Source organism: Pelodiscus sinensis, chromosome 4, assembly GCF_052426305.1.
Source record: "Pelodiscus sinensis isolate ZL-2025 chromosome 4, ASM5242630v1, whole genome shotgun sequence".
In the NCBI taxonomy this organism is placed as follows: Eukaryota; Metazoa; Chordata; order Testudines; family Trionychidae; genus Pelodiscus; species Pelodiscus sinensis.
This window is the reverse complement of record NC_143055.1, coordinates 114,387,836-114,412,163: the sequence shown is the minus strand read 5'-3', so window position 1 is coordinate 114,412,163 and position 24,328 is coordinate 114,387,836. Positions and strand designations below refer to the sequence as shown.

The window sequence follows — 24,328 nt, the reverse complement described above, 5'->3', positions numbered from 1 at the left end:
CCTGGTCCCGGGAAGAGGGAGAGGGTTGGGGGGCATTGGGTGGCTGGCTCGAGCCGTGCCAGGTGCAAGGTCTGCTAGCTGGGTGCTGGCAGGCTTGCACCTGGCACGGGCATCGTAGCCAGCCCGTGCCCCTTTAAGGGGCCCGGGGCCGGGAGGGGGGCAATAGAGTTTCCCTGGTGTTGGCCAGAGTGGCCACCAGGGAAAGCTGGGGAGGACTAGCCTCCCACTAGTTCGAATTAAGGGGCTACACAGGCTTAGTCCTCGTAGAATGAGGTTTACCTAGTTCGAACTAAGTGCTCCACTAGTTCGAATTAAGTTCGAACTAGAGGAGCGCTAGTGTAGCGCCTATCAAAGTTAATTCGAACTAACATCCGTTAGTTCGAATTAACTTTGTAGTGTAGACATACCCTCAGTCTCCTTTCCTGGGATGTGATTTCTTCACTTTGTCTCCTTCTCTCTTCACTCTGACCTTAAGATAATTGGATTCTGTCCTAGAGTCTTTGATTCTGTGCCTGCCTCTGCCACAGAATTTCTGTGATGCTATTCAAGTCACTTAAACCACTTTTTATAGTTTGTTACTGATTGTTGTGCATTTTCTGAGTTCCCCATTTGAGACCTTGAAGTCTGATTTTTAGAAGTGCTGATCATTTTTAGAAGTGCTGAAATCAGTAGGAGTTGGGCTTTAAATGGACCAGGTGCTATATAATGCTAACTACTCTTTTTTTAAAAAATCAGGTAATAAACATCGCAAATTGGGCAACCAAAATTAGCAGATTTGTTTTACCTTAATACCTCTGCACCACTGTTCTTTATGTGTGAAATGAGGATAATACTACCCCCCTCATTGCACAGAGGTGTTGTGAAAATTAATTAATGTTTTTGAAGTAGTTAAATTCTATAGTGATGAGCACCATAAAAAGCCCATAAGGAAACTAATAATTCTGTCTTCAGAGCAACATGCAGTGATTAGTGGCAAATAAATAAGGCTTGGAGCTGCATATTGAACAAAGAGAAAATAAAATATTCAACAGCTGCTCATTGAGTGAGCACTGCCCATTTTTTGCACTCAGGCCCGGTCTACTCTACAAGGGAAGGTCGAAGCAAGATACGCAACACCAGCTTCATAAATTACATAGCTGGAGTCAACATATTTTACATCGTGTTTCCGTGCTGTCCACACAGTGGGAGGCCAACGGGAGTAATTGCTCCTGTTGTTTTCTCTTGCTCCTCATGAGGAGCAGGAGTACTGGTGCCGACAGGGGGTGCCCTTTGAATTTGATCTAGCAGGTCTATATTACACCTGCTAAATTGAACCCTGGAAGATCAACCACGGCAGGGTCAATCTTCCGTGTAGTGTTGTTGTGCCCTCAGTGAGGCAGGTTTCTGGTTGAAAAAAATACAAGATATAATGCATACATATGGTAAGCAGAATTATGATTGCACAGACATCATTAATTCTGGCATTTCCTAATTTGAGGGCTTGACTTTAAAGCTTTAATAATATTCTTTTAATTTAGCTTTTTTTAATTTACATGTGTGTGTAATAGTGTCTGTGTAGTATCAATGGATCATATAATAGCTATGTGCTGTTCTATACATGGATTTTGTACCAAGGTAATGTTTTAATTAAGGGTGTGATTTTAACCAGAATAGTTAAACTGATACAACTCCTAATTTGGACATAGTTACATCAGTATAACTTATTCCCTAAATTTACGGAAATAAGCAATACCAAATTATATACTGGTATAATTGGATCCATGGTAGGGGGAGTTCAAGGCTCATGTATTCAAAAGTCATAAGATTGAACTTTTTATATCATGATTTTTAAGACATTTGTGGTTTTCTGTTTGCCTTCTGGTTTTATACATTGATTTTGTTTTCAAGCTTTTCTCTGCATCCATGACGGCTAGAAACGTACTTTAAAAATGCAATATGAGATGGTCAGATATTCACATGACTATGAGCTGGGTCTTTAAAAGAAATACTAAATATCATGAGATTCATGGTAGAACTGTGATAACTGGCAGCACTGAACTACTTTGCCTGTTGCAGTTCAAATCATGGGATGCCAGTATGAGGGTTACCATCTTGTTCAACACTGCTGAATGGAAAGGCCTGCAGGGTGAAAGCATGAATTTCTCCAGCTTGAGTCAAAGAACCAGGCTGTAGATAGGGCTGTTACAGATGTATCTGTGCATTGGACACAAATGGGGAACACAGAGCACATATTGGTTAGAGTTACTGCTTCTACTGGGCATACCCAGAAGCATTTCTGAGGCCTACAACAATTTAAACCCTAGAATCCATACTTTTAAAAGTGCAGTTTTGCCAGTATAACTGTGTCTACACTAAGGGCTTCTACCAACACAGCTGTTTTTGTCAGAGATCACATCTCATCACTGACAAAGCTATGCTGGCAGAGTTCAAAGTTTAGACATACCCTCAGATTCCAGACACGTGAGAAAAGCCTCTTTTGTCTGCAGCAGACTGCATAGCAGCTGGGTATTTTATGTTAGTGCTTCCACTCACTGAAGTGTTAAAGGACATCTTTATTATGGCAAGATGCAGTGTGAGTTCCCTGCCCAGACTTTGTTACCAGGAGGGGAAAAAAGCTTCTGTTTTGCTGGCTGTTCAAAATTCTGGAGATGCTTCCCAGAAATGAAAGGATACTAAGAAATCTAAAAGGACTCATAATTTCAAGAGCTTCTTTTTTTTAAAAAGGGAAATGTAACAGAAGATCTAAAGATCAAGTGCTTTCTGCCAAGGACAAGAAAAAAGGTAGGGTGACCTTAATAAGAAGAAATTATTTGAATTGTAAGAAGCACCTTGGGCTTAAGTCTCAGAATTGTCTTAAGGAGGTATCAGAGAGTCACTTTTTACTGAAAATAAAGGGGAAAATGTATTCCCCATCAGCTCTGCGGTTGAATCCTTCTTATCTGAAATGTTGACTAGTCCTGTTTTGATGCGTTCTTTTCTGTGTACCTTGGACAAGTATAGAAACTACCAGTGATGCTGTTTCATAGTACATCCTGCAGTGGATGTAGTTGCGAGTTCAGAAAACGTTAGATCTTCCTAACCCACTGATGATAACATTATTCCCAATGGGTAATTAAAAAGCCTTTGCATCTATCAGAAGACCCAATTAGTAATTTTCTGTTTACGCACTCTGCTCCTTCAGGACTATATTAGTATGGCTCGATGAAGATCAGGCAGCCAAAAAAATCAAAATAAAAAATTCTGCACTAGATCCTGACATTTGATCTTTTTAATAATTTGACAGTCATCTTTTAACACAGGGCTACTTGGATGCATGACAAATATGAAAGAGAGAGATGTCTTGTCACGCAGCAGGAAGGACAGCTATATCTGTTCATCACTTCAAATTAGGATATTTTTTCTGTTATTTTGTATCTTAAGTGAGACTGGGTAGGAATGTAAGCAACTAGCTGACCAGTCGATAAGCATAAGCTAATCAGATCGTTGGGTAGTCACTCGACTAGTTGCTTCACCCTCCTGCTTGCTGCCTCTATCAGAGAGAGGTAGCAAGGGGGGAGCAGGAGTTCATGCTTAAAAGTACCATCCTTCCAGTACCATCTCCACGGGGGGCAGAGGACACAGAGACCCTTGATCACTTTCCAAATTCTCGGAGTGGCCCCCCCCGTAAAAATATTGCCTATTCCTGGACTATACAAAAGTAGCATATTTGGTGATGGCTGAATAACAAACAGAACAGTTAGCTCATAACTCAGATAACGAGGCACTGAATGTCATTATTTTGGGGGTAATAAAGATGAGGGTCTATGAGAAATTAGGGGGCCAGAAGAACAGGTGTTAAACTAAACTAATAAATTTAAGAGTAACAAATCACTACAATCAGCCAATATAAATCTATACATTCAGAAAATAGTTAGGAATGAAGTAGCTGAACTGCTAATGATAATATGCAATCATTAAAATTAGCTATAATACTAGAAGATTAGAGCAAGCACTGTACTTACATTCAAAACAAAGGGAAACCCGTTGGTTATAATTCAATAACATTTTCTTTATGACTAGCTAAATTGGTTGAAATGCTATGTAAAAACAGAACTGTAAAACCACCCAGATGAATAGGGACAAGCCAGTATGGTTTCTGTTGAAAGTCGTCTCTGAAACAAATATCAGTGGGATCACTCGTGCTTAAATTAAGCATAGGGTTAAGTGCTTTGTTGGTTGAGTGATGAATTAGAGGCACATGCAAGAGGAATACCAAATAATGAATTGTATGGTGCAGGTAAATTGGGTACTTTGATTTGCCTTCTGGGGTTTCCAATTAAATTGAAAAGCAACACATTTAAAATTGATAAAAGGAAATTACACAGTGCATAATCACTCATTTTCTAAGATTAAGGTGAAACTTCTACTGTAATTAATCTCTAATTTTCAGGTACTGTTTTATTTTTCCACTGAAATACCTGGTGGTGTTAAGTAAGACAGAGGATACTAGAGTAGATGGACCACTTTTCTGATCCATTATAACTGTTCTAATGTTCTTGAGCAGTATGACCACAATGATATACTTTTTACTCAAGATCATCAGTGGTGAATCAGTCCTGGAATTTCTATATAACTTGATTTGTATTGAGGTACTTACAAGTAAAAATGAAACAGAGTCACAAAGTATTACAAAATTGCCAAGAGACAGAAGACAGGTGGGGATAATATCATTTATTGGATCAACTTCTGCTGGTGAAAGACAAGTTTTTGAGTACTCACAGATTTCTTCTTCGTGTCTGGGATAGGCATTCAGCATGTCACAGCCAAATACAAGAGAAGAATAGACAAGAAGTTATTGCATGTGACAAGATACCATTTAAAGTAAAGTAGGCAATTTATAATCATAAAAGAAAGAAGGGTTAATAGGATATAGTTTGTTGTAATGAGTCATTAAAACATGTTTTTTAGTGTCTAGTAGAATTATGAATACAAGTTCCCAGGCTTGTCTTGTACAAGTGTTGTGCAGGTCACAGTGATCATTTTGTGGAACGTTTTTGTCTGTTATGTTTCTATGTGAGTTCATTTGAGAGTGTAATGATTAGTTTTTCCTTCAAAAAACAAGCCCCACCCTTCCACCCAAGGCCATGCCCCTTCGGAGAGCAAGGAGCTGGGCCTGCCCCCACTTGCTCAGGGACTGGTTGAGGCTGTCGGTTCCCTTGGGTGTTAACTGCCCTCTTCGCTTTAAATGGTCTCTTGCAACATGTATTAACTCTTTAACAGTTCCACTCTTGTATTTAGCTGTGACACTATGGGTCTGTCTAGACTGCATCCCTCTGTCGGCAGCGAGATGCAGATTAGGAAGGTCGACATTGCAAATGAGGCAGGGATTTAAATATCCCACGCCTAATATGCATAAAAATGATCGCCGCGTTTTGCCAACTCAGCACTTTGTCGGCAAAAAGCAGCAGTCTAGAGGGGGATCTGTTGAGAGAGAGAGCCTTTTTTGACAGATCCCTTATGCCTCCTGCAAGGAGGTTTACAGGATCTGTCGAAAAGGCTTTCTTTCTTGACAGATCACCCTCTACACTGCTGCTTTTTGCCGACAAAGTGTTGTCAGCAAAACGTGGTGGTCATTTTTATGCAAATTAGGCACCGGATATTTAAATTCCTGCCTCATTTGCAATGTTGACCTGCCTAATCTGCATCCCTCTGCTGACAGAGGGATGCAGTCTAGACATACCCTTTGAGGCTAGATCTGAATTACAATCTTATTTCAGGGTAACTGAGTTGCTCAAGGATGTGAAAAATCCACATTGCCTGAGTAGTGTAGTTATACCAGCTGTGAACAGCACTGTCAGGGAGGTGGTTTAACTATGCTGATGGGAGCAGGCCTTCTGTTGTTCTAGTAACGTCTTCATTAAAGCATTGCAGCAGTGCAACTGTATACCCTGAGTACCTTCTGTGGACTTGAAGAATAGCTCTGTAGAAGCTCAGGGTATGTCTACACTACCACCCTAGTTTGAACTAGGGTGGTTAATGTAGGCAACCAGAGTTGCAAATGAAGCCCAGGATTTGAATTTCCCAGGCTTCATTTGCATATTGCTGGGCGCCGCCATTTTTAAATGTCCGCTAGTTTGGACTCCGTGCCCGCGGCTATACGCGGCACGAACTAGATAGTTCGGATTAGGCTTCCTATTCCGAACTACCGGTACACCTGGGAAATTCAAATCCCGGGCTTCATTTGCAACTCCGGTTGCCTACATTAACCACCCTAGTTTGAACTAGGGTGGTAGTGTAGACATACCCTCAGAAGCTTGCCTGTTTCACCAACATAAGTCAGTCCAATAAAAGATATTGGACCTATTTTGTCTCTCCAATATCCTGGTACCATCATGGCTACAACTCTGCAAATATTGTTGCCAAGGGCTAATCACTTAAAAAGCTATTTCTTCATTTCCTAGGTGGCAGTACAGCTGTTTAACATACATTGAATATGCTTACTACTTACTGGTTTGGTTTATACCAACAGACAAGGATCTTTAAAGCTATTTTTATGACATTATAACTTAAAGGAAAAACAACCCCTTTGCCTTTCATAGAATACTAGACCTGGAAGGGATCTCAAGAGGTCATCAAGTCCAGTTCCCTGCCCTCACAGCAGGACCAAGCACCAGCTAGATCATCCCTGATAGATGTCTATCCAACCTGCTCTTAAATATATCCAGTGATGGAGATTCTGCAACCTCTCTAGGCAGTTTATTCCAGTGTTTAACCACCCTGGGTATGTCTACACTACCCCCCTAGTTCGAACTAGGGGGGTAATGTATGCATACCGAACTTGCTAATGAATCCCGGGATTTGAATTTCCCGGGCTTCATTAACATAAAGCCGGCGCCGCCATTTTTAAAAGCCGGCTAGTGCGAACCCTGTGCCGCGTGTAGCCGCGCGGCACGGGGTTCGCACTAGCCGGCTTTTAAAAATGGCGGCGCGGCTTTATGCTAATGAAGCCCGGGAAATTCAAATCCCGGGATTCATTAGCAAGTTCGGTATGCATACATTACCCCCCTAGTTCGAACTAGGGGGGTAGTGTAGACATACCCCCTGTCAGTTAGGAAGTTTTCCCTAATGTCCTCCCTTGCTCCAGTTTAAGCCTATTGCTTCTTATCCTAGCATCAAGGAGAAAATTTTTCTCCCTCCTCTTTGTAACACCCTTTTAGATACTTGAAAACTGCTAACATGTTCCCTCTCAGTTTTCTCTTTTCCCAACAAAACAAACCCAGTTCTTTCAAGACTTCCCTCATATATCATGTCTTCTAGAACTCTAATAATTTTTGTTGCTCTGCTGTGGACCCTCTCCAAATTCTCCACATCTTTCCTGAAACGTGGTACCCAGAACTGTACACAATACTCCAATTGAGGCCTAATCACTGCAGAGTAGAAGGGAAGAATCACTTCTTATTTCTTGCTCACAACAGTCCTGTTAATGCATCCCAGAATCATGTTTGAAATTTTTTTTGCAAGAGTCACACTGTTGACTCATATTTAGACTGTGGTCTACTATGACCTCTCGATCTCTTTCTGACATACTCCTTCTTAGACAGTCACTTCCCATTCAGTGCCCTGGTCTACACTAGGACCTTATTCCAAAATAACTTCCCCCAAGTTTGAATTTATAAGCAGTGCATCCATACTACCAAGCATATTATTTTGAAATAACAGGCCACGGAATTCAAACTCTGGACTCCTGCTTTTCATAAGGAGTAACACTAATTCCAAAATAGTAATTTTGAAATAACGTTAGTGTGGATGCTCCAGTGTCGCTAATTCAAACTTATTGCCCTCTGGGAGGCTCCCGCAGCTCCCCAGAGTGTTTCCTGGGACTCTGAGTCCGAGGTAGGGCGTCCACATTAACGGAGCCTGCCTTGGACTAATTTCAATGCATCCTCGTAGTGAGGACACGCTAGTTCAAATTTGTTAAATTGGGAGTTCTTAAATTGAATTTAGTAATTTCAAAATAGTTTCCTAGTGTAGACATGGCCTGTATGTAGCTGATTCTTCCTTTCTTCCTTCCTACCTTCCTTTAATGTTATACTGTTTCCTGAAGCATAATAAAGGGGCTAAATCACTACATGTTGATAAGAAAGTTTAACCACCAACCCTATAAAAAAGGGGAAAACTGGCTTGTGTCTCAGGGTATGTCTACACTAGCCCTCTAGTTTGAACTAGGGAGGCTAATGTAGGCATTTGAAGTTGCAAATCAAGCCCGGGATTTAAATATCCCACACTTGATTTGCATCTTCCCAGCCTGTCGCCATTTTTGAAATTTACAAGTCCGGACTAACTACATGTGGCGGGGACCTGGTTGTTCGAAATAAAGTGCTAGTTCAAACTACCTGTTAAACCTCCAGAGTACAGAATCCAGGCAGCACTTACCTTCAATCAGTTCCTGGAAACAGCAGCATGTTCTCCCTGCTCCTGATGGGGAGGCACTCGCAGATGGCTATGTGCGGTGACTCTTTCTCAGGCACTGCCCCAGGAGCTCCCATTGGCCACAGTTCCCAGCCAATGGGAGCTGCAGGCAATGTTCCCTATAAGATGGGTACTTGTGGAACTGCTCAGGAGAGTTTCAAATGCCTCCCAGCTGATTAACAGAGTGCCCACAGCTAGATGATTTCTGATGGTAGTGCATATACACAATCCTCAGTGCACATACAAAAATATTCCACACGTGGACAGAAAAAATCCACACATGAATGGAAAAGATTAGCAGGAACATTGGCTGTGTGAGTGGTGCTCAGGGCAGAGATGGCTGCAGCACATGGAACCCCAAGTCCAAGTAGCACCTGGAAGGGGATATGCCACTGCTTCCAGGAGCCACACAGAACCACAGTGCATGCAGAACAGGGCAAACGCCCGACCCCAGTCCCTTGTGGGAGCTCAAGGGCCAGTTTAAAACATCTGGTGGGTTGGATGTGGCCTGTAGCTTGTGCCCCCTGGGTTGGAGGCATAAGGAGAGAAACATTTTTTTTTTTTTAAAGAGGCAGACCATGTTTTTTTAGGCAAATTTGTTGCTGGATAAAGGGCATGGCAGATATAACCACCAACTGTCACACACCTGCAATAATATTAAGAACTAATGAAATGTCACTGTTAAGGAATGCCAGATGCTGAACTGTTTTGAAACCACTTTATGCCTTGACTTTCTTTCTGGTTTGCGTGGTGTACCTGTGAGATCAAGGGATAAATGAGAAGAACCTTCTTTATAAATAGAATCTTCAGTTTTATATGATAATGATGTACTAATGGCTTTTCCCTGAGCACATAGTCAACAAACCCAGTGTATGTTTATTGCCTGTGACCATATATTACAGATGATCATCAGCTACCAAAGTTTAAAGGACAATAGGGCAATGACTGCTAATGAGAGTAGGTCAGAAATCAGGATGTATTGAAATGGAATGGGATATAATAGTGTTTATTTGTGTTTTTCTGGTTTCAAATGTTTTCTCCCATAACTGCCTAATTTCCATTTGGCAACAGGAACCATTAATGCAAAGTTGCTAAAATTAATTAGGCTTGCTGTAGAATTTAGGGCAACCCCTCTGACTGATTTCTGGAGACTGGGATGAAGCAGTGGTGAGTGTGAATGGAAAGCAAAACAGGATTCAGATTCTGGGAGCAAGTAGCTGTGGATAGAAAGTTGGATTTGCAATAAAGATAACTCTTGCCACGTTCAAGTTCCAAGCTTTTATCTTGATGAGATGAGAAGCAACAGTGAGCTTCAGAGCTCAGGGTCCAGGTGACAGTTCTGACTGGGGACAGGGTGACTGTGTCTCCCTGAGAATAGAATGTCTCTCTTTTCAAGACCTATCCTAGTTAGGCTTTAAAAAAAAAATCCGAAATAAAAGAAAGTTGTTGCCACTGTTTTTTTGTAAACTGGCTGCTTGATGCACATGCAGGCCATTTCAGTCCATGAAACTTATGACAGGCTAGCTTGGGGGTCAGCAACATCCCGCATGCACTCCGTAAGTGCAAAATGATTTTCAGTGGCATGCGAGGGTGGGGAAGTGGAGAAAGCCCCAAGCCTCGCTGTGCGATTGGGGAAAAAATCCAAGTCATGAATGACTCTGTGCATGCGCGCACGCTACTCCCCTCCCCACAGGAAAAGCCGGAGCAAAGCGCAGGGCAGGAGACCAAGTGGGGCGTGCAGTGGAGCGAGCCCTTCCCCAACCCTTGGGAGAGTGACGTGGCCCAGGGCAGGAAGGTTAAATCTTAGTACGCCACTTCGGAAAGATTGCCGACCCCCTGGCTAGCTAAATGCATATGTACCACAAGGACCAATCCCTCACTAGGCTTATCACATATTGCCCTCTTGCTTGCTCTGCTCTTGATTCCACAAGTTCTCCCAGTCAGTATAAGCTTTCCTGCTCCATCATTTGCCAGAAGTGTCCTGTGCACATTTCTCTGACACCTTCCCACAACTATTCCCTATGTTGGTGTCCTTCCAGGGGATAGCTGTCCTTTTCTTACTGTGAGGATCTGTTCATCATACTCAGAGCAAGCCCACTGTAAACAGATTGTCACAAAGAGGCGTTCTAACAGAATACCAGAGATGCAGGCAGGAAAATATAAGAACAGTTGATTACAATAAAATAACAGGGTTTTTGCATCTGGTAGGAGAATATCTGCAGCTACTTCCCTATGTAGCAGATCCCAAAGCTAGTACAGCAACTGTGGAACTGCAGAATTCAGATACCTTCATAAAAGGGATCGTGGCCCTTTGGATAGAACCATCTTTTCTTGCTAAAATATCTCCCTCAGCCTTTTTAAACCAGGAAATCACTTGATCTAAATCAATATAAGGATTTTCAGCTCTCTGAACACAGTTTTTGTCCTCCTAGAAAGGACCAAAAACAGGGATACACTTTTTAATATGATTTTAGATGTATTTATATACTTCTGAGGCTTGCAGAAGTGAAGCTGATTCTGTCATAAGATTTTAAATCCATTTGATAAGAGGCATGATTCTGTCTTTGGAAGAAAGATTTGTAAAGCTATACTTTGGTTGTCTTTGCTTTGTTTTCTAAGCATTTCATGCAGGGAACCTTCTTTGTGAATATGGCCTTTTAAACATTGAACCCTGATAGTTGTGGCTCCTTCCTAATACTCACTCTATCTTTGAATGTTGGTGGGGTAAGGGTAGGGGTTGCAGAGTAAGGACTGCTATTAAAATGTCTTCATTTTAGACTCATAGATTTTGTACAGGAAGTCAGAGGATTGTGTCCCGTATTTTAGATACCCTTATATTGTACATACAGTTTCTTAGTAGTAACCTAATCTAAGTGTGATTTGGTATTTAAATGATACTTATCATTGTGGTACCTGAGCCTCTCCAGTAGAAAGCACTTTAGTCACATATTGCAGTGTAGCCACACACAAGACAAATCCATGTGATATACTGTGATGCTTCTCATAGCACCCAGGTCTCCGAGTCACTTTTTTGCTATCTGCCTCAGGGGTGAGCTTGGCATAAGCCCATGCCCCACTGGGTATTAGCTAGCCTGCCAGCCTCTCCAGCTCTCTCCTCTGAGCTCTAACAGCCCTACCTTTGCCCTGCATGTCGACAATAAATGTATACCAGCCCCCAAATCCTTCCAGCCCCTGGTCACTTGAAATCCCAGACTTTCCTCAAGCAAAAGTGCACTCAGCTTTGCCAGTGTTATCTTATCCCAGCACTTGAGTTCAATGACAGTAAAAGGCAACACAATTTACTTAAGGAAAAAAACAGGTTCAGACAGAATTAGTTGTGGGTGATGGAAACAAACTGTTAAGTGTAAAACAAAATCACAATATGTGAAATGGGTCATATACTTCCTAATAGTTGCCTTTCCTATCCAGTTAGGGAGATTCTCACCCCAAAGTTCAGTCTTTTGCAGCAGATGCTGGCTCCAAGAAGCTAGGATCCTATCTTTCAATGTACCTCCTCAGTGAATGGGTGCAGAATCTTTCTCCACCTTTTAACATACAGAATTGGTAATTTGTCTTTATTCATAGACAGGGCTATCCCCTGGCTGTCCTATCATTCCTTTTCATGACCAGGTGGTTTTGATGTTTATAGTTTACTTTTGATGGTTTTCCATTGACTTTTCTGGTTTGTTGCAACAATGAACAATTGAGACAGGCTAGCTAGCGAGAACTGACAGCTCTCTCCCTCTTGAAAGATGGATACATAGATGGATGATCCTCTGGTGATTCATTTTCACTCCAAGATCAGAAGGTCATAATTGTCAATACATGTATATTATTCCCTACATATAATCTGTACACACATCAATGATAATTAGAATCAGTAAGTTACAAGCTTTCAGTAGAGTCCTCACACACTAAACTTTATTGGATAAATATAATGAAAAGGGTGAATTAGATTAAGCAAGTTTGTCAATTCTGTGAGAGGAATTACTTGAATAGTGAACCCTTTGCCAATTGGCAACAGTTTGCCACTGTAACATATATTCCATTCATAGAATCATAGAAGATTAGGTTTGGAAGAGACCTCAAGAAATCATCTAGTTCTAGTACAACCTCCTGCTTAAAGCAGAACCAGGCCCAACTAAATCATTCCAGCCAGGACTTTGTCAAGATGAGCCTTGAAAACCTCTAAGGATGGAGAATTCACCACCTCTCTAGGCAACCCATCCCAGTGTTTCATCACCTTCCTAGTGAAATAGTTTTTTTTCTTACTATCCAATCTAGACTCCTCCACTGCAACTTGAGACTATTGTTTCTTGTTCTGTCATCTGCCACCATTGAGAATAGCTAAGCTCCATCCTCTTTGGAATCTCCCTCACCCCCTTTCAGGTAGTTTAAAGCTGCTGTCAAATCTTCTCTTCTGCAGACTATATAAACTCAATTGCCTTTGCCTCTCCTCCTAAGTCATGCATCCCAACCTCCTAATCATTTTCATTGCCCTCCACTGGACTCTCTTCAATTTGTCCATATCCTGTCTGTAGTAGGGTGCCCACAACTGGAGGTAGTACTCCTGATGTGGCCTCACAGAATGGAACATAATCATTTCTCTTCATCTTCTGGCAGTGCTCCTACTAATGAAGACCACTATGCTGTTAGCCTTCTTGGCAACAAGGGCACACTGTTGACTCATATCCAGCTTCTTGTCCACTCTGATTCCCAGGTCCTTTTCTGCAGAACTGCTGCTTAGCCAATCAGTCCACAGCCTGTAGCAGTGCATGGGATTCTTCCATCCTAAGTGCAGAACTTTGCACTTGTCCTTGTTGAACCTCATCAGATTTCTTTTGGCCCAATCCTCCTATTTGTCTAGGTCACTCTGGACCCTATCCCTATCCTCCAGAAGATCTACCTCTCTCCCCAGCTTTGTGCCATCTGTAAACTTGTTAAGGGTGCTATCCAGCCCATCACCCCGATCATTAATGAAGATGTTGAACAAAACCAGCCCCAGGACTGACTTTTTGGGCCACTTCATTTGGCTAGACATCAAGCCATTGATCACTATCCATTGAGTCTGATGATCTAGCCGGATGTTCTCTCCGGTCATCTGAAGAAGCTGTGCCCACGAAAGCTCATGATACCATCTACATGTTTTGTTAGTCTATAAAGTGCTACCAGACCATTTCTTAGTTTGTACAGGATAAACTTAAAAAACAACTCGGCTACCCCCTGAAGCTACTAAAAAGACCCACAGGCTAATTTTCAGTGGCACCAAGCACCCTCAGCTACCACTAAAGCTAGAGAGAGCTGCAAGTGCTGTAAATTAGATTGTCTGTTTTTTAAATCCATAAATATCTATTCAGATGGTACCCAGATTTGAACATTTTGACTAAAGTATATAATTTCATTTCTATATATAATTGTCTTGTTGATGATGTATACGAAACAGCAAAGCACATTGAAATCTACTTACTTTGTTTCTTACTCCCGTGTCTTTAAATCAGGGGTGGGGAACCAGGGGCCACTTACCAACAGAAGAATCTGCCGGGGACCACAAACAAGTGAAAAGAAAAAAAAAGCACCAAAAAAACCCACCTCCCACTGAGCTAGGTTGGCCCCAAGCAAGGAGAAAAAAACAAAAAACCTTGCAGATGTGGCCCCCAGCTGAGAAATAGGAAAAAATAAACTCCTCTCACTCCCCTCAAGCTCCAACCCCCTAGAAGGATAGCAGGGTAAAACAGGAACAAGCAGCAACGTTTTCCCAGTCCCACAAGATCCAGTGATCCTGTTCCTCTTTAATGCATTGTAATACCTAGTGCAGGAAGGATAAAAATGTCCCTCAAATGAAGCACTTTTGAGGTATGGGGGATATTTCATTGCTTTCAGATGTGCTTGAAATTCCCTTTTAATGCTCCCCTCGGTATCTTAGAGCATATTTGTATAAAGACAGGGTTGTTTTTCATATTTAATTGCATAGTGGTAGGTTGGTTTATTTATTTATTTTACTCCACAGACTATACTAACTTGTGTCTTTCCTACTTAACAAGATCTTCTAGAACTAGAGCTGGCTAACTATGTTGAATACTGAATAACTGAGGAAATAAAAGAATCCTTTTTTATAAAATATTTTAACAGCTCTACCTAGAATACAAATATTTTGCCGTCCACAACTTTTTACTTATTTGACTTGAACATCATCAGATAACTGGAATTTATTTATTCATTGCTTAACTAAATTTTTTTAAAGAAAGAAAAATGCGCACACTTTATTTAAATGATTGAATTTTTCAAAAATAGTGTTGTTTTTATTAATTTTTATTTCAGAATTTTAAAAAATCCGATTGTTAAAATTTGCCTGTTTATTTTTTTAGTAAATTTTTAAAATGGATCAATTCCATCAAGTGTATTTGTTTTCTTCATCCCTATAAACTCTTTACTATGTTTTAATAAAAAAGGGGCTATAGTAAGTTTGGTTTCCAATAACATTGTCTTCTAGTTTTCAAACCTTAAGCATTGCTTTAGCTATGCCAAAACACTGCACTACTCCAAAATTCTCCATTTTGTCTCCTTTTCTGCAAGGTTTATTGAGAAGCAATCGTATTACAAGTTCATCCTATTTTTCTAGCTCATCTTGTTCAGTTTCTTTCAGCATTCACTCAGTTATGTCAATTTTGAGGGCTGTATTTGATTGTCGCTTTTCTGTATGGTTTTCTGAGAAGCAATCCCATTCCAGGCACATCCCAGTTGGCACAACCAAACCCTGACCTTGCTGTAAGTAAATTATGATAAGAGGAAGCTACATATTGAATTTAGTGGTCCTAACTCTTACCATTTAGGAGGAGTTTTTTAACAGACAGACAAACTCTATCAAATATATAATAGATATGTATACAAAAATGAGTTACCCAATTAATTCTCTGTGTGTCCTTGCCACGAACTACAAAAACAAAATTAAACTGCAGAACACTAATTTCCTTCCTCTGCCCACAAATCTGACTGAACTTTATAATTGCAGATGTGCAGTATCCAAATCAGAATTCCTCCTACTAGCCTCATTATATTTAAGGAATCCCTGCTACATGGTCCTCAAGGTTCTTGTTAAAAATGGTCTCAAATATACTGTCAAGGGAAGATAAAGTGTTTTGCAGTTGATTATCCTTTGAATGGAAAGGATTGCAGATTGTATTTGTTCCCACTCTATATCAGTGATGAAAAGGTGGCTCTCATGGCACAGTGAAGTAGATTAGTTGCTTAAAGTAAATTTTCAAGAATAGATTGTGGACATTTGTAGCCAATAAAGAGCATTAACTATTACTGGGGCACTACTGCAATTGGGAAGATGGTTATCCAGCTAGCTTGTTTTGCAAGTTTATGCCAGTTCATCCTGTTTCTCTTTTCACTGAAGCCAGCAGTTGGGTATAGTTAGAGAAAGGATAGATTCTGACCTCAGCTATGTGTTCAGTTTGATTGTTACTTGAGACTAGCCTAACTGAAATCCAAATCTATCCTGGCGGGTGTTGTCAGGAGGAGGCTTTCCCAGGTGGGTGCCATCACTTTCTGTAGACCTGAAGGTATCATTTTAGATATATAGATTTAACCCTTAAGGACATAAAAGTAACTCCACACATGAACCAATATAGTTGATTTCAGTACTGTCTTCCTAAGACTACAGGTAGAAAACTGCAGGGCCACAGTTGCTGTTCACAGCTTTTACATACTCCATCAGAATAATGTCCAGTTTCATCAGTTTTTGCTGCTGCTCTTCAGATATCTGAGGGCTGCAGTGAAACTGACAAGCATCAGGTCAATTTCACTTCATTCCTGCACAGGAAAGCTTGAGGTAGAGTGTCAAATTGATCCCTGGTAAGCAGGACCCCCAAAAATGGAAACTAAAGGGAGTGAGAGAGTAGCAGACACTGATATATAATAATAATCATTAATAAAACACCCCATCACCACACACACACTCCATTTGCAGCAGGTAGAAAGCTGGGTAATGGGTAGAGAAGCAGAGAAACATCCCCAATTCACTTGCAGATTGTGGGGTGGGAGTGAGAACCAGAGAGAGTGAAAATTCCCATATTCAAGCAGCATGTGGAGTTTAAGTGTAAAGCTTCATATTCATTAGATGCCATCTAGAGACAGGCCTCTATAAACTATTAAGCCCCTGAGCGTAGTCTAGGAATGGCACCCTGGTACCAATGTCAGCAGCCACCGCTTTCCCAGCTGTGCAGAAATAGATGGAGGCAGGATTTTTACTTAGGTGTATCCCCAGACAGAGGGGCTCACACTTTTTGTATCTAGGTCTAGTAGATTTAGTCCTCCCACTCTTAAGTGTTCACTGAAGTTTCCAAGCGGTGTGTGTCAGTATCTGTATGGGCTGTGAGTAGGTGCCTGCAGGTGGGAGAGACAAAGAGGAGAAACATTAAAAAACAATGGTATAGAGAGAAATTTGTTGTGAGTTCAGAAAAGAAAGAGAAAGTGGATGGGAGGGGTTGTAGAACACTATGATAAGAATGTAGAAAGAAATGCAGGTCAAATATTAGTCTGCAAATGTGTCTTGTGACAAATGTCACTGGTCATTAAACAGTTAATCTAACAAATATGGGTTTGTGGTTATGAGTGAACCAGGCACCTGCCAAGTATAGCCTTGTGGTCTGACAACATTCTTCAGACACCTCAGTTTCTCTCTTCTTCCGCTCAGGACTCCTTAAACTATCCATAAATCAAACTGTCAAATGAGTTCTTCTCTGGTTCATCAACACCTCACCAGGGCAGTTAGTTTATTAACATCAAATCATTCCCAAAATAAAGTTTTCAGAATCCCCATCAAGTCCAGAGTCCCAGTCTTTTACACTGGTGGACCCCCAAATCTTCCCTGACTGAAGCCTTTCCCTCAAAAACTCAGGGTTCTCTGTGGAGCCTATTCTCGTCAAAAGTATTTCACTCTTTCTTCCTACTAGGGATGGTAAATTTAATCAACTAATCGACTAGTTGATGCAATTTCCATCGACTAGTTGATTAGTTGATAAGCAGGGGAGCTGCAGCAGGGTTAGCTCCCAGCCCCTGGAGTTAGCCCTGATGCAGTTCTGCCTTTTAAATGTATTAAGAGCTGGCAGCAGTGGGGAGGGGGCACGACCCAGCTGACTCCCTACTGCTCCCTGCCTCCCATGGAGACAGTGCTGGGAGGGGGACTGGCTTTTAAGACAGTTCATTCCAGCTCCAGCTCCTGCCCTCCCCCCTTCTGCCTCTGATAGTAGCGTGAGGAGGGGAGCAACAAGTCGAGGGACTAGTTGACTATCTGATAAGCTTACATCTCCACTTCCTACCTATGCGTCACCCCTAGGCTTTTCGCTGCCCTTAACTGGGGAATCAGCTCCTTCATGCCCAATTGGTTCTACTAATATAACCCCACACTGCCAGCCCAGATGCCGTAGGCACCGCTAATTAGACAGGTCTGGCTTGTTCTAGTCTTCTGCTTAAAGGTCACCTCCTTGCACATCTTTCCTGTCTTGAAACTTTGCTAGCCCCCCTCCCTTGGCAAGTTCTACAATATTTATTTCTTCTGTTGCCCATTGTTTGTCTGTTTCCCCAGTGGGGCTACCTTGAGTGTGTAGGGCAAAGCAGCTAACAGTCCTCAGGATTTGGATCAGGACCGTTATATTACTCACTGGAGAACAGTAGAAAACTACACAGTTTTTAATGTTACCTATTTTGAGTAAGTATCTCTGATTGCTGATTGAGTTGGCATGGAAACTGAATTACCACCCATGTATTTTAAAAGGATAGCCCATTCAGACGGAGGTTAGTCATCAGCTGGCAAAATGAAAAGACTTATACTGCAGCTGTTAACACTTATTCCTTGCCTCTGAATAAACAGACTACTTGAGGTGCTAGCACTGGTAGTCTCAATCAGTTTATGAGAATAAATATTCCTCCACTGCCTGTTTTGGGGAGAAAGTGTTATTTCATAATCTGATATATGCAGTAAGGCTTTTGTTTCCAGAAGTTTCCTTATGGATTAGTTGAATACAAATAGCAACAGTTTGTACAATCAACACACAAACTGCTTGTGCTATTATATTAGGTCAGGTCCTTATTTAAAAAACTTTGAGCCTAGCCATATCTTTAACTGGGCTTTGTGTGCCTAACTAAGATGGAACACTCTAGTGCATACAGAAAGACCTACAGCTAAGCAGAAAATGGCATTTACAATTACTTTTTCTCTCCTCCGCCTCCTCATCCTTCCTGCTACTGAAAACATTCAAAAGGAGTTCACTTTTGATACTAAACTGCTCAAGATAGTTAAGACCAAAGCATATTGTGAAGAACTTCAGAAAGATCTCACAAAACTAAGTGATTGGGCAACAAAATGGCAAATGAAGTTTAATGTGGATAAATGTAAAGTAATGCACATTGGAAAAAATAACCCCAACTATACATATAATATGATGAGGGCTAATTTAGCTACAACTAATAAGGAAAGAGATCTCGGAGTCAACGTAGATAGTTCTCTGAAGACTGCAGCAGCAGTCAAAAAAGCAAACAGGATGTTAGGAATCATTAAAAAAGATAGAGAATAAGATGGAGAGTAACTTATTGCCCTTATATAAATCCATGGTATGCCCACATCCTGAATCCTGAGTACAGATGTGGTCTCCTCATCTCAAAAAAGATATACTGGCATTAGAGAAGGTTCAGAGAAGGGCAACTAAAATGATTAGGGGTTTGGAACGGGTCCCATATGAGGAGAGATTAAAGAGACTAGGACGTTTCAGCTTGGAAAAGAGGAGACTAAGGGAGGATATGATAGTGGTATATAAAATCATGAGTAGTGTGGAGAAAGTGAATAAGGAAAAGATTTACTTGTTCCCATAAGATAAGAACTAGGTGCCACCAAATGAAATTACGTCTTCTTCACATAGTGCATAGTCAACCAGTAGAACTCCTTGCCTGAGGAGGTTGTGAAGGCTAGGACTATAACAGGGTTTAAAAGAGAACTAGATAAATTCATGAAGGTTAAGTCCATTAATGGCTATTAGCCAGGATGGGTAGGAATGGTGTCCCTAGCCTCTGTTTGTCAGAGGGTGGAGATGGATGGCAGGAGAGAGAATGCTTGATCATTGCCTGTTCAGTTCACTGGCACCTGGCATCGGCAGACAGGATGCTGGGTCGAATGGATCTTTGATCTGACCCAGTATGTCCATTCTTATGTTTGTCATAGCATACTTTTTCCAAGTAGCAAAATGGAAGCAGAGGTGTGGCTGCTGGTTTCCCCAACTTGCTGAACTGAGGGAATACCAATGATAAAAAAGTTGGTCAGTGACATTTTATAAATGTGGCATCTCATTTTCACACACAGAATGGAAAACATATATTTACATTCAGAAAAGCTTGATTTTCTTCCCCAAAACCTTTAACAATTGGCTTCTCTAAATCCTCAGCACACAGAGGTCCACGGACCCCTGGTGGTCTGCAATGGAACTGTAGGGGGTCCATGGAAAGTTTAAAGTAGAAATTAAAATAAATGTATGGAGCCTCTCACAGCCAGCATGTCCTTTAATCCACGTTGCTTCCTGTGGTTCGGGAAGCAGCACAAGCTGACTGAGCCTCTCAGCTCAGCTGAGCTAAGGGGCTCCATGCCAACAGCCAGCAAGTCCCTCAGCCCACTCAGGAAGCAGTGTGGGCTGAGGGACACCACTGTGGAAGTAGCACAGGCTAAGGGACTTGCAGGCTGCAGGTACAGCTGTATTGTTGGTGGCGGGTCTGTAAATTTTAATTGATTGAAAAGGGGTCCATATGCTCAGAAAAGGTTGGGAGCCACTGCTCTAAATATATTAGCTATCAGATTGATGAGAGCACCAATTTCTCTCTTTTTTGTTAATCAAGCAGATAATCTAAGTGACGCCTTGAAGAAGCTGAAGATAACAGCCGTAGACAGTACAGCAGATAGCTTGGAAGGATGCTTGGATTGCCTGCTTCAAGCCCTGGCTCAAAACAGTAAGTTTTATTGTCCTTTCACATTTTGTGCCATATGATCAGATCAGTAAATGATGAAGGTAGCAATGTGAAGCATTTGAAAGAACGCAATCAGTGGAATTGCTGGATTGGCTGTTTTCTTAAAAAGAAAGTCCTATATAACTTGTATGAGAATCAGATAGTGACAGATAAAGAAAACAATGGTGAAAGCCATGGATGTTCACAAGAGGCATAGCACAGAGCTAGTCTCTAGCATATGGGGTCAGCTATTTTTCCAATTGAAGTTTACATTCAGAATGTAAAGAGCAAGGTATTTCTCTTTCAAATGAAAAATGTATCTGCTACTGTGCTTGGGTAGCATGAGCATGGCATTCAACATTTTCCCTTTTCTGATTAAAGGTAGCAAAGGTTGCCATTCCAACCCCATAGAATGTGATTTTCTCATATATCTAAATCACATATTTAAATTCCACAATGTAGACAAATTGACTAAGTACAGTACATTCTGTAGATGGGAAAGAAAGATCCATATAGAGTTTCAATTTCACACTCTTCTGAGGGCCAATAAAAATAATCTGGATTACTGTACATGTATTAAATAAAATAAAGTTTCTGATTAGAGTTTCTTGTTTATTATTAAATAAAAACAAACTGTTTCTGCTGTATCTCATATAAAATGTCAATACTCTCAAAAACATATTAATTAGCTGATCTGATTTCTCCTCCAAGATGCCATCTCATAAGTCATAATTTCATGGATGCATAAGATATTTTGTGAAATTTTAACACTAGAAGATAAAACACTCTTAGAGGTGCCTAATAGATTATATCAGTGATTGCAGGTCAAGAGGTAACATTGCTGCATTTTTTTCTATTAGTACTAGTTCCCAGGGAGATCTCAGCCAGGAAAGTGTCAGGTGTGATTTTTTTTTTTGTTCATTTGTTTTAGATCAAACCTCTCTTCCAGGAATAGGATCCATTCTGTTACAGAGTATTTTGTAAGGTATCTGTAACATTTACAATCAAAGGACACCTTCATGTTTAACGAGTATGGGATAGGAAGAAGTGTTTGTGAGGTGAAAATAAACCAAGGGCTTGGAGTTAAATGTGCTGTGTGTCATTACCTATGATGGTCCATATGTAAATCTCAGGACCTAGCTGGTAGGTGTGCAATGGTTCATTTGTATATTTTGAACACTCCACAATGTGCTGATACTTGCAGCCAGACAACTCTAACGCTCTTTGTTTTGCCTCAGCCTGGTGCCCTGTTCTTCCTCTCAGCCACCTTCTTTTCTGGTGCACACTTTCCTTTCAAGCTGGAGAGGCGGAGGGAATCATTCTGGGCAGTATCTTTTGTGTAGTTTACAAAATTTTACCCTGGCTCTTTATATATGAGCACAGGTATCGATTATGCAGAAATGCCTGGCAGTAGAGATAAATTATGTCCAAATGGCTTTAGTAAATTGCAGGGAGTTAAGGTAGAATTTTATGGATCACTGAAATGTGGGGCTTATGGTTGTTTGCTCCTCCTTATACTCCCACACTCAATATGGTGTTATCAAGTCCTTGTCATGACCCAATCCTCTGGCCAAGTTCTTAATAGTCTCTGCCTCCTTCAGGGTAATGGACAGTTGGAAGCCCTGTGGTACTAGTGGAGGCTAGACAGCTCTAGGTCTCCTAGGTTTAGAGCCTTCTCCAAAACCCTAGGCTGGAGTGGCTGGGGGAACCTAGCCCCATCCACTCCACTAGGTTGTTTGGAACATGAGAACCAACTCTGTCCCTTATTGCACCTAAACCAGTTCCTACCTCTCCTCTTCTGTGTGGGCTTCCTCAGCCTTTTGCTCTTCTCCCGTATGGGAGTGTTGGCTTATGAGGCATTTTCTCATCAGTCTGCTGGGGGAATTCTCTCCACCAGATTCCTCTTCCTTTCCTTCCATGATCCCTAGACTTTTTTCATGTCATGGGGCTTTCCTTCCTAATTAACTGAAGCCCAGTTACTCGGCGAGTTCACTTGCCACATTCCCCCATGTGGAGCCTCTCAGAGGTAAGCTGGGACCCAGATCTTTTCAGAGGCCCAGCTATCTTCTGACACTCACTTGCAGAATCTGTACTATAGTCATATTTTGGCACTAAACATCAGTAAATGCAAATATTTAAGTAGCTTACTTAGTTTCCCTTCCTCTGTTTTCTCTTTCTGTTGTCATTCTGCTGTACATGGTATCTCTTTTCTTCTGTCTTTCAGTATTTACTTTCCTCCTCCTTCTTCTTATTTCTTTCCCACATATCCTTTCATTTTCTCAGATCATCTTCTTACTTGATGCCTATGTACTCTCCTGCTTTACTCTGTCCCCATCTCTTATACTCACTTAGGGCTTGTTTACACTTAAGTTGCAGCAGTGAAGAAGCATTTCAGTGAAGAAGCTGTGTATCCCAATGGGAGAGCTTCTCCCATCTAATCCACCTCCTAAAGAGGTAATAGCTATGTCCCATCAACATAGCGCTGTCTACACCAGGAGTTAGGATGGTATAACAGTGTCACTAGGGGGTGTGGATTTTCAGTGATTGCTAATGTAGACCAAGCCTCAAACATAGTGGCTCACATCCCAAACACATACATATACGTCCCACCCCCTCTCGCCTAACTATTCTAGAAGGAACGGGACGTTAATCCCTTGTGCTCATTAGTTTTTCTTTCTGCTGAAACAGCTAACAAGGTTGATAGCAAATTAGTGCCAGTTGTGGATATTTTCCAGGGGTACCAACAAACGAAACAGCCTTCAGATGGTATCTGTCAATCCTGGGCTGGAAGTGAACCAGACACTTGGAGAAGAAAGTCACTGTAGTTCATTTCTAATTCCTCAACCCATCCAGCACTCTGAATATATGTTGAATATTTCAGGAAGAAAAATCATTGGATAGGTTTTAAGATTATATCATTAGAAGGCAGAGTATTTTTTTTCCATACTGGTTTATTGGCATATTCCTGAAAAACACTGAGAAATTCTAGGGATTCTTCAAATTAGCAAAACTTTACTTCAAAGAATATATTAAGTAACATGCTGCCCATCCTAATAAAGGAAAAAGTTCCAATATAGGGTAATTATTCTGAACCTTCAATTTTTGTGTAATTAATTTTCTAACTTGACAGTACCCCAAAGGAGCTGATAAGTTCCATTAACAATAGAGTATTATGGGTTTGTGACATAAGGATTAATGCCTCCAACCAGAAAGTGGTTCATGTGACACTCTGTTTATAGCTATACTTGTGATGTGTGGAGAATAAACGTTGCCAGTAGCTAAGTATCAAAAGCACGCAAAGGATTCTTGCCTAGTCCAAAAAAGTATTATAAAATTTCCCATTGTTTTGAGAGATGCTGAATGGAGGCCCTAAATATAATATATATAATATCAATCCATTTTAGGTTGGAGGAAAGCAAAACCAAAATAACGTAAAGGTTTGAAGTAAAGGTTTGAATGCAATATCCCACAACAGCTTAGCCTCAATGAGTAAACTTTCAAAAAAGACAGTCTCATTGAAAGACAATTGCATTTGGGTTGTTAAATAGCTAATTCACTTCTGAAAATATGGCGTATGCTCCTAACACACTTGGGCATTGTTGAAAAATTGACCAAATGTCAATAAAAACAGTTTCTGTTTTGCTTTAAACTATGAGAAGCTACATACATTTAAAAAATCCTCTTACATTATTTGTTGGGTTGCATCTGTTAATAAATTTGATCTAATAGATTGTTTTATGGGATTAAATGTCCTAACTTTGAAGCCACAGATAAAACAAGAGAACATGGCCTAGCAGAGGGAGAGAAGAGGAGAGGGAAGTTTTTGGAAGTTCCATACTTCCAAATTTCACAAAGCAGCATTGAAGCAGGTTCAAGTCAAACATCTCAT

At 41.0% G+C, this 24,328-nt stretch overlaps 1 protein-coding gene across 4 annotated transcripts in view; it reads left to right on the top strand.

The window, feature by feature from the left end:
• Positions 1-24,328, top strand: part of RAP1GDS1 (Rap1 GTPase-GDP dissociation stimulator 1) — a 151,422-nt gene that overhangs the window by 39,127 nt on the left and 87,967 nt on the right. For 3 of the 4 annotated variants that reach the window (XM_075929640.2, XM_006130130.5, XM_089778067.1), the window contains exon 2: positions 20,332-20,442. In XM_075929640.2, coding sequence (XP_075785755.1) covers positions 20,332-20,442 — 111 coding nt within the window. The remainder of the gene's footprint in view (positions 1-20,331; positions 20,443-24,328) is intronic. The other variant, XM_006130131.4, reaches the window with a different exon arrangement.